The following is a 10,817-nucleotide window of genomic DNA, read 5'->3' as shown; positions in this document are numbered from 1 at the left end:
TCTTATGGCTTGCAAAATAATTTACATATTTAGTGGGTGGCTACTTCCATTCCTCTCTCCCTCTCATTCTTCTCTACCCCTTAATCCTACTTCTCTCTTTTTCTTGGCTTACTTCTCTCCTTTCTCTAACATGCCCTTGCGCTGACAGGTTGGGGTTCCCCAGAGGAGACAGCTTCTACAACTACTCAGAGTTCTAAGGGTAACCCTGATGGGTGGCTACTATCCTGAAACTGTAGTTCCTGAGCCTCCACCAGTGTGCTTTCCATTAACAAGTCAGCCAGCTGACTCCGTTAACTCTTAACAAAAAGCATTTATTCAAAAGGCAGAGATAACACACTGCCCACAAAGGTAGGGAACACTCTTGTGCCAATGCATACAGTGCCCATGGGAGAGAGTGGACACAAAGTACCAGGGTAATGAGGTACACACATGTGAGGAATGTATGTGGCAAGAGCAACACACAACCCTGGGACTGTGGGCCTCAGTTTCTTCTGTCTGTCCTAAAGACTGTCCTTACAAAGCTCACTGTGTGCATATGGTGTCTGGGTCAGGCTTGTGTCTGCTGCGCTGGTTTGCCGCTGCTCCATCACCGGGCTAGCCCAAGATGCTCCTTTGTAGGGGCAGAAAGGGCAGAGACCCTTCCTTATCTTGGGATTTGCAGAAGCCTCTCCAGTTCTGCTCCCTTGCCTGGGTTCTAAGGGGTTTGTTTTCCAAACAGCAGTTGATAAAGCAGAGAAGAATTGCCTCTCTTTTGCCAACCAACTCTTCAATGTAGGAGGTGTGGAAAGGTATTATTGCCTTTTCTATGGAATTGTAAAGTCTATTATTAGGCCAGTCCTTCTGGGTGCAGGACTAGGTCCTCTCAGTAAGAAACCTCACTCTAGCTTATGGTGATTAACCAGTACATTACCAAAACTTTATCTTTGCCAGCTAAGCTATAACTAGGCAATGTACCTTTGGCCAATAATCACAAAACAGTTCTGGGTTCAGGGTTTCCCAGTTATTAAGTACAAAATTCTCTTGTTGGTCACATGCAAGTAAGCAGAAAAGAAACAAAACGCTGAGACTGAGGCAGACTTTTCCCTCGGTCAGTGCACTGTCTCCATGGGCTGCTTTCTTAATATTTTTCAAATATCTCACATTTCTCTTTGTCTTTTCTCTTTTCCCTGTCAAAGCCTAAAAGAGGCACACCCTTACATGTTTATTATCTCCTCCCAAAAATCCCATGAGAAAAGTAGGATGGACAAGTATCATGCACTCATTAAAGATGAGGAAATGGAGTCTCAGAGAGGTTAAGGGAATTGCCCAAAGTCACACAGTTAGTAAGTGTCAGAGCTAGCACCAATCATGAGTACCAAAGGTACCAAGTCTATTGCTTTTCCCCCTCCTACCTCAGGTGATACGAAGGCTGAGCCTCTGCTCTGCCACATGAGCTGAGGTGGCATCAATGAGAATAACAGGAAAAGGGGCACAAGCATTCAACTCGACCGTGGACATCTGAGCACAGCCTGGCCAAGTGTGGCATTAAGACCTGTCACCTCTTTTTCTGCAGAACGAGGATTTTTGGATTTGGGGTTGCAGCAACCCTTGACGACCGCAGTGGTGGAAAGAGCTGTGTCTCTGGAGTCAACAAACTTGCGTCCAGAGCCCTCCTGACGCTCACTGCTTCTCTGACCTTGGGTGAGTTATTTCAGTGCCCTGGGACTCAGTTTTCTCTTTTGCAAAATGGGGAACTGGATGCAAGAGCCTGTGAAGCCCCTGTCCCTTTTCCAGCTCTGCATCTCTGACTCTAAAGAAGGGGCACATCAGGAAAGATCAAACAGGAGACCACCAAAGAGCCATGCAGTCACATGGTGAGGCAAAAGGAAATTGGAATCATTAAAGGAGGAAAACATGAAGTTGATTAACACTGACATTAACATTAGGTTAAAACATTAGGCCAATAAGAATTCTGATTATAGGCTTTGAAGAGGGAAGATGCACAAAAACAAAGTAAAACATTATTATAAAGGGAATGGCAATGAACACAAACACAGAAGAAATTTTAAAACTATCATTAAAAAGTAGACGGAGATTGAATTGCAGCATGGTATCTTAGAGAGTACATTGGACTTAAGAAAAACCGGGTTCAAATCTTAACTTTTTGCTTTGTGGCCTTGGGTAAATCACTTTCACTTTCTGGTCCTCAGTTTCTTCATGGGTAATTGTGGGCAGATGTGGGGGTGGGGAGAAGGAGTAGGAATAGGTTTCCTTGCAGTTCTAAAATTCATGTTCTGATAACCAAGCAGTTTCTGGTACTGACATGCTTTTTTTCAACATCCGCCAACAGGATATGGTATCTTGCTCCAGGGGAATTTTTTATGGACCCTTAAAAACAAAAACAGTGCTCAAGGCAAACTAAGAAATCACATTTAGCATCTTCTACTGGATGGTGAAGGAGTAGGTCTAACGCAAAACCATGTTACAGTTTCAAGGTTGTTTTTTTCTATTTCAACTTTAAGAAGGGAGTTGACAACAACAGCTGGGGTACAAGCTGAGGGGTTAGGAGAAAGACTAGTGGGGAAAGGATATTCTGATGAAGAGAAAAGTCAGAGCAGAGAATCAAGGCAAGGAGCCAGGAGAGAAGAACAGGAAGTTATTCTACAAAGATACGACAAAGGGTTCTGTACAAGTTACAGAGGGTGCAGATTCCAACTCAGTGTAAGGAAAAACTTCCTAACAATAAGAACTGTCCAAAAGAGGAATGGTAGGCCTCAAGTGATCTTCCTCATCAGAAGTCAGCAGGCCAAGGTGAGACAACCACTTTGGGGGAGACTGAAGAAGATATTCCTGTTCAGGTATCAATTGGACTAAGTGACTTCAGGGTACTTTCCTACTCTGTTTCATTAAGGATGAAGCTTTTGAAAATAATCTTTCTGAGCAAGGCTTTTTAATCCAAGATCTGTGAACTTTTTTTTTTAAGTATGTTGACAATTACATTTCAATAAAATTGGTTTCCACTGTAATCTCACATATTTTATTTAATGCATCAAAGTGTTATTCTGAGAAGGAGTTCATGGGTTTGACCAGACTGTCAAAGGGGTCCATGATACAAAAAATTTTAAAAAAGGATCCCTGGTTCAGAGGTTATAAGCAATGCAAAAAGCAGAGCAAAATGTAGGTGCCATAAGGAACATCTTACATAATCAACCATGAGCTGCCGAAAGAACATTTTGGAGCAAGGGAAACAATATTGTCCAAGACAAGGGTTATGGGTAGGAGAAAAGACCACACTCAGTCTGAACCATAATGGATTTTAACAGATCACTTTTGCAGGCAATTAGCTGGGATTACTTTCTTCCTTCAAGGATCTGCCATTTGGTGATGTGAACACTTTCTACCAACACAGATCTCGACCCCTCTGCTTCTCTGTCAATGGTCTTGATGAGTCGTTGTGGCCAAAGAAACTTGTCACCTGGTGACAGAATATCTGGTTATGAGGCTCTCTGAGCTCAGCTAGGTAGGTCCTTAAACCATGGCCACACAGTCTCACGTGATCGAACTTCAAAGCCTTTCTGGATTGACTGGACTACTAGACAGAGCCTGCAATCCTCTGGCTTGACCGTCAAGGACCCAGGGTCACCTCCATGCCATGAAGAGGCATCAGCAGAGTTAGAACTAGTAAAATCATCACCCGTCATAAGGGTGGGAGGTTTCCAGTAGCAGCATTTGCCGATTCATTAAATTGATAATAACTAGGGTTAATAATAATAACCAGAAAGGAACTCAATCCACAAAGAAGGTTAGACGTGGCCTCAAGCCCCTCTGACACTTGTGCTTTTCCAGCTGTCAGGGAGCCTACTGACGGCATAGCGAAGTACCATTTTGTGGTAGGCCTGGGTGATCAGCTTCATGTGAGCAGTCAGTCTCTCACCCCTGTGTAGTTTTGTCCTCATAGGTGGAAGGTATCTGGCCTAGGGCCCTTAGCAGATGCAGAAGGTGGGTCCTATGACCTGACTAGGACCAAGGTTCTCACTTTTTCCTCCTCTCTCTCATGATCAGGGTACCATGCTCCCAGGCTGGGCCCTTATGTGTTGTCCTTGCCTAGAAAATGCTGTTACTTCCGAGGGTGGAGCTGGGCATGGGAAAAAGGGTTTTTAGTGAATGATGCTGGGGAGGGGTTGCCCATAAAGAAGGAATTGTGGCTTCCAAGGCACAGACGGGCAAGAGAACAAGAACAGCACTGATGAGGTCCTAGTGAGGTTGGTTGAAGAAGACAGGATGCACTATCATTTCAGGAGGTAGAGTTGGGGACAGTGGGCAGTGAAAATATATTCTGGGCTGAGCCTGACCATTACCCTGGCAGCTTATGTTTGATAATGGAATAAATTGAGACACTTATAGGTCATTCAACAATTTATAAAAAAAAGGGATTTATTTATTCATTTATGGCAGGAGAAAGATATTCAACAAAGATATACATTAAGGACACTCTGAATTAATACAGCTAAGCCATCCTGCCTCTGAGTTGCCCATGGTGGTCCACAGGTCAATCAGTCAATAAACATTTATTAAACACCTACTATGTGTCAGGCACTGTGCTAAGTGGTAGGAATACAAATATGCAAAAGACATTCCTTGCCCTCAAAGAGCTTACAATCTAACAGGAGACCTGCTTGCAAGAGCTGATTAATTAAATCTTTAGTAGAAATTGGCAAATGCTACAAATCAGGGCTTGATTTATTTATTTTTTATTGATTGTCTAGACTTGAGTGTGTAATGCAGATTAAATTTAAAAGTGTTCTGTGCATACACTTTCCCTCCTGGAGAGCCAGTTTTTAATGTTAAACATTAATTTAATTAAATGATGGGTCACAGAGGGTGGGCCACTTCAAAAATTTAAACTTGGTAGGAGTCAGCTCACTTCTCCAATTCTGTCATTAAGGAAAATAATGTCTATCTTTATATTTCTTAGGTTTCCCCCTTTTAAGCATTCCCATCTATTTCTCTTCTGACATGAAGTAAACATCATTAATGTGAAAGGTCATCTGTGCTAGAGGTTTTAATAACTCAGACAAATGTGACTGAGAAAAAAAGGTTACAAAAAAGTATCATCCAAAATGGGGTTAAATCAGTCACATGAGCACGGTAAAACCTGGGTACTATCAAAGATCAAGTTGTGTTTCGGAGATAAAGTAATGTTGGAACATAGAAGCTCCTGCATTTTAGGAGCAATGAATCGCCATTATATTTTCACTCGCACTTTTCAAAGTGTAGGTAGTATCTTTTCACAAAGTAAAGATTGACTCTAACTCATGTTTTTAAAGCGATTTTGCTCCATCTTTGTGTTCAGTGTTTTCTATGCTCCTCTTTGGTGCCTCATTATGGTTCAGAGTTGACCTTGAGTTCTTGAAGGGTAGGCCAGAAGAACCTGAATTCTGTCAGATTCTCCTAAAAATGATGTTATTTGAGAGACCACATGGCATTGCAAATAGGGTGCTTTCATATAGATCCAAACACAAACATTATACATTATAGAACTGGACAATATCATGAGGTAGGGTAGAACAAAAAATTAAGAATATCAAAAGAAATCATATTTTAAAAAATCAAGATTAGGAATTTGAATTTCCAGATCTCAGATTATACCATAAAGCAACAATTATCAAGTCTATTTGGTACTGGATAGAAAATAGAAAAATTGTTTGGTGGAATGGTTTAGAAAATGAGCTGCAAACTGATACATACAGTACTTAATAGAACAAAGCTAGAATTCTTAGAAGCTGGAGAAAGTATTCACTATTCAACAAAACTGGTTGGGAAACCTAGATTTCAATTTGGCAAAAAAATATGAAGAGACCATCATCTTCTATCATACACCACAATATGTCCCAAGTGGCCCTACCATTTAAATATTTTTTAGGAAAATATTTTTCTTAAAAAAAAGAAGAGGTCAAAGGATCGTTACCGCTTTCAAAGTCCAATCCAACAAGCGCTTACTAAGCTCTTCTTTCTGCAACAAAAATGAATTAGGTGCTGGGAATGAGGAACAAAATGCAAAACAGTCCCTGATCTTAAGGAGGAGGTGTTATTCTATTAAAAGAAGATATTTTCTAATCTGTGAGTTAGAGGAAATTATGAGACAAAACAGATGGATTTATTTTGTTAAATGCTTTTGTACAACAAGAAGTAACGTAACCAGGAAAAGAACCTAAAAGGTTTAAAATCCCTATAAATCATGGAAATGCAAATTAAAAGAACTCTGAGATTCTGTCTAAAACCCACCAAATTAACTAAGATAATAAAAGGCAAAAATCCAGTACAGACAGGATTGTAGCCCAGTAGGCACACTATTACGCTGCTGGTGAAGTTGTACATTGGGCCTCCCTATGGAAAGTAGAATGGAATTATACAATAGCAGTCACAAAATTTGTATATTCTTTGACCCAGTGGTCTTCTTATTCAGACTGCACTGGCCCCAAGGAAGTTATTTACATGACTGTACAAAAATTTTCTAGCAGCACTACTTGTATTAGCAAGAAACTGGAAAACAACTAGATGCCCATCAGCTAGACAACAGCTAAAGAAACTCAGATCTGCACACATACATAATAGAATATTGCTGCATCATAAGAAGTAATGAGTATGAAGAAATTAAAGTAATATAAAGAGACAAACAGGTGAGCAGAGTGAAAAAAGCAGAACCGAGAGAAGAGCACCTCGCTGGCTGAGATGTTGGTCAAGATCGCAATAACAGCAGTGAATCCTGGCTTTATGCACAGAAAAGAAGGTAAAAGAGGACACAAAAACAAAGACAATGTACTACCTCTCTGCTGAAGTCAATCTATGTGTGTTCTTTTTGATGTAGTTAACAACAGTAAAGAAGCGGACTTTTTCAAATAATACCACATAATAATGCTGGCATTGCCTTAGCTTTTTTATAGTTTGCAAAGCATGTTCCAATGCATTATCCGGTTTCATTCACATAACCCTATGAGGAAGGGTATAATAATACTCTATGTGTTATATATACTATACTATAAATTATATAATGCTGTATCCTATGATGGACCATAATAGTCATTCAATAGGTCTGATGATTCTATCTTAACTGCTAGGTCACCCCTTTTGCCATCCATATCCTATATACAGGATTGTCTCAAAAGTCTTCCTGCAATTTTTAACCATTGAAGCTTACAATTACACCAAGATTTCAGGGGACACCCTGTGTTCTGTATGTACTTGCACTCGTTGTCTCCCCTACTTGAATCTAAGCTTCCTGAGAACAGTGATTGTTTCACTTTTCTCTTCATATCCCCTATGCTTAGTATAGGGGCTGGTGCTAATAAGTGCTTCATAAATGCTGGCTGATTGATCTCCATTTTATATATGAAGAAACTGGCTCAGAAAGGTTAAGTAACTTTCCTAGGGTCACACAGCTAGTAAGTGGCAAGGGCAGCATTTGAACCTAAGTCAAGTGCTCCATTATTCTCTGCTGTCTCTAATCATCACTTCTGTCATTTCTTGGCCTTTTCTTCATTGTGCATCTTCATTTTTCTTATTTTCTCTTAGGCTGTTATATTTATTTTTTAATTCCAATATTTAAAATTTATATTTAAAGAAAATGTCATTCAAGGAAGCAGCAGATGTAGATCAAGACATTAGAGCCCGCATTGAGCTTCTCAGATGATTCATCATCAGATGCAAAGCTTTGGTTAACAGATTCACCTCAGGTTGCTCCACTGAGCGATCCAGAATACAGAAACCCACCAGCATTCTTGGAGGGTCTCCCAGAAGAAAAGATAGCTCAAGCTCTATCCTTGGCTATCTCAGAGGAAGAGATAGGAATGGAAGAATCATCAACAGAAGAATTGAGACTTTGAGTGGCCCAAATGAAGAGAAGGAGGCAGGATGAGGAGTCAACAGGTAATGATGTATCTTATGACATCCAAGAGCTAAGGGACCACCTTGTAGATGATCAGATAGCATTGCAGCATCTGTTGTACTGACTTTGTACAGAAAAGGAGATGCCAAGCACCCTTACCATTCTCTCTACCCCTCTAATATATGCTCCTAGCAGCTCTACCGATAGATAGAGTGATTGGTGATTGCGAAATGTAGCTCACACTCCTTGAGTGCTTCACCAGGAAGACTTCTCAACACACCAGCCAAAAGTTGCTTGTTTCTCATCATGGAGACTCTAAGAAAAGACACCAAATGCAATGTAACCATAAGGTTCTTTGGACTAGACCAACCCAAATCATCAACCATCCATACAACACACATGGACCAAGAACTGATATCTCTGGAAAGCTTTATACATCCCACTATCATTTCACCCATCCCAACAACATACTGTGTAACACCAATCTCCCCTCACTTTACCCCTCAATTCCTCTAGGGTGGGCAATGGACCCAACATCTTGCACTGCATGGATAGGAAGTATCCAACACTGATCACACCATGCCTCCATGTAGTGAGCACTGCGTTTTTAAGTGGTGTTTATAACTGCTAATTTTTAAAAAATGTCATTCAAGCTAAGTGTCAAGCAGTCATCTGATTGTACTGATTGTCATTTTGAGAAATTGTTTGTATGTTGGTCTTGGAGCTAAATTTTCTCCAACACAAGGAATGTCTAGTTTAATTCTGTATACATACGTTTTTAAATTATACTGTCTCAAAAGGGAAAAAAAATGATTTGGGAAATGTATGCCCCCCTAAGGTATCTGCCATGTAACAGAAGGTGTCCTGCCCAGAGTCCAAAAGGATGAGAAACTCCTTATCAATGGTGAGGTCCTCCAGATACTCCAGTTTGTGCATGACATTGTGCTAATTACACCAAACCCACAAATAATGCAGGGCTTCCTCAATTAATCTGGTAGCTACTGAAAAGAGATCAACTCAATAATCCACAAAGATAAGGAATGGATTATAGCTAGAAATTGTAGAGCACGCTAAGGCTCACAGAGAGCTTTAGTACAGATTATGTCATTTGATTCTCATAACAATTCTAGGAGGTGGGTGCTGTCATTATCCTTATTTTACATTTGAGGAAACTGAGGCGGAGATGAGTTAAGCAACCTGCTCAGGATCACACAGCTAGGAAGTGTCAGAGGCAGGATTTGAACTTGTCTTCCTTTACTCCCAGCCTGTCATTCTATCCACAGCACATAGCCAAACATAAGAAAAATGACTAAGCTGACATACAAGTAGCTGGATGACCCACTGAGTCCCTGTATCTGTGCCTTTACCTCGGACAGACACAGAGTGGGAGGAAGAGGAGGACCTATATTGCATTTGGGAAAGTTGCCCAGTACCTTATCAATGCTCTCTCACAAAAACCCATCATTATGACACGAGTTTCCCTCCACTATACAACATGGCCACAATACTACATCTTGGAAGAATCTAAATTTGGGATGACCCAAAGGTCACGGAGAGATGCATGGTGGACATAAATAGTCTGTGGCATTTTGCCACAGGTGGCTTTGTTAGAAGAAGTAGCAAACATCCTGACAAGGAGACAAGACACCGAAAGAAGGAGGCGCTTGTGGGGCTTCCATGCATTCCTCCCCCACCCCCCACAAACCTACTCTGAGATTCTTCAACTCCCACTGTAGCTGAAAACTCTGCCATCTAGCCTGATCTTCTGTTAGCATCCTTTCTTCCCAAGATGGGAAGAAATTCAACTCTCAGAGTTTTTAGTAACTTAAGAGGCCCTTCAAGAAACAGTCAGTCCAAGCCTGGCCAGAAGGCCTATTACACTGTAGTCCTGTGAGCTTTGTGAAAAGATCAAACTCTTTCTCACTCTCCCTCCTGTCCCCCCACAGAGGTCGGCATTCAGTAGGTAACAGCTACCAGAACCTGGATTGAGCGATGAATTTGAATTGCATGAGTCTCAAAGGAGGACAGGCTACTGAGTAATAGAAGGAGAGGGAGAAGGCTGGGAGGGCCAATAAGGAGCAAGGATTATCGGGACTCTCCCACTGCAAACAATGACTAAGAATACATGAGTGAAAGCACTGCCAATACTAAAAAAAGGGTGACTACGGATGTAGCGCCATCCTGAGAGAACCAGGCCCCAGAGAATGCCCGAGGATAGAAGGAGAAAGGGAGGAACTAGTGTTTGTTAATTATGGAGCAGGAGTTCCAGAGGGCACTGTGGGAGAAGTGGGAAGATTTGGAAGGGTGCATTACAAGGGTAAGCTTGAAGCTAAAGAGAACAGGGAAATGGACAGCTAAAATTGGGGAGAGAGGCTATTATTCTTTGATAGTAGGGAATTCCATATCTCTGGGTCAGGGAGGGAAGGAAGAGATGGGAGAACACAAACCACTGGGGAATGAAACTAGGCAAAGTATCATCAACACTGATGAAGGTAGAAGCTCAGGAGGTTCAAAGTCAGTCCTCTGGGATTCACTCAGCCCTCATCTTGCCCTGACCTAAGAGATGTCTAGACACAACTCCTTGAAGGTATAAGCAGGAGGTGATGTGTTCTGAGCCAGAGGACTGTTGTGTCCTAGGCTGTTTAAGGACAAGCCTGGTAATGTTGTGGCCCACTAGGCTTCCAAATATTTATGGAGGAGGCAAGAAATGGTGTGAAGGAATCTTAAAAATCATCTCCTTTGATCTCTTCATTTTATAGGTAAGCAAACTGCTTATCACAGAGGCCAAGTGACATGTCACAGTCACATTAGTGGTCAGTGACATATCTGAAAATAGAACCTTGATTCTCAGGTAGTGCCAGAAGTTTTTCACTTCATTTTTAATTTTAATTCTGCCAATTACAGATTTATGTCAGGATCATAAAACTGCAGAATCCTAGCACTGGGATAGACC

The 10,817-nt window shown here is 41.3% G+C and overlaps 1 protein-coding gene across 1 annotated transcript in view; it reads left to right on the top strand.

Moving 5' to 3' along the window:
• Window positions 1-369: 369 nt before the first annotated feature.
• The window catches only part of RGSL1 (regulator of G protein signaling like 1), a 124,231-nt gene continuing 113,783 nt past the window's right edge, over window positions 370-10,817 (top strand). Inside the window, exons 1-2 of the mRNA XM_078155784.1 lie at window positions 370-413; window positions 1,553-1,680. Coding sequence (XP_078011910.1) covers window positions 370-413; window positions 1,553-1,680 — 172 coding nt within the window. The remainder of the gene's footprint in view (window positions 414-1,552; window positions 1,681-10,817) is intronic.

Source organism: Phascolarctos cinereus, unplaced genomic scaffold (assembly GCF_003287225.1).
Source record: "Phascolarctos cinereus isolate Bilbo 61053 unplaced genomic scaffold, phaCin_HiC Scaffold_5;HRSCAF=322, whole genome shotgun sequence".
Taxonomy (NCBI): Eukaryota; Metazoa; Chordata; class Mammalia; order Diprotodontia; family Phascolarctidae; genus Phascolarctos; species Phascolarctos cinereus.
The sequence above is the reverse complement of the archived record's forward strand: the minus strand, read 5'-3'. Positions and strand labels throughout refer to the sequence as shown.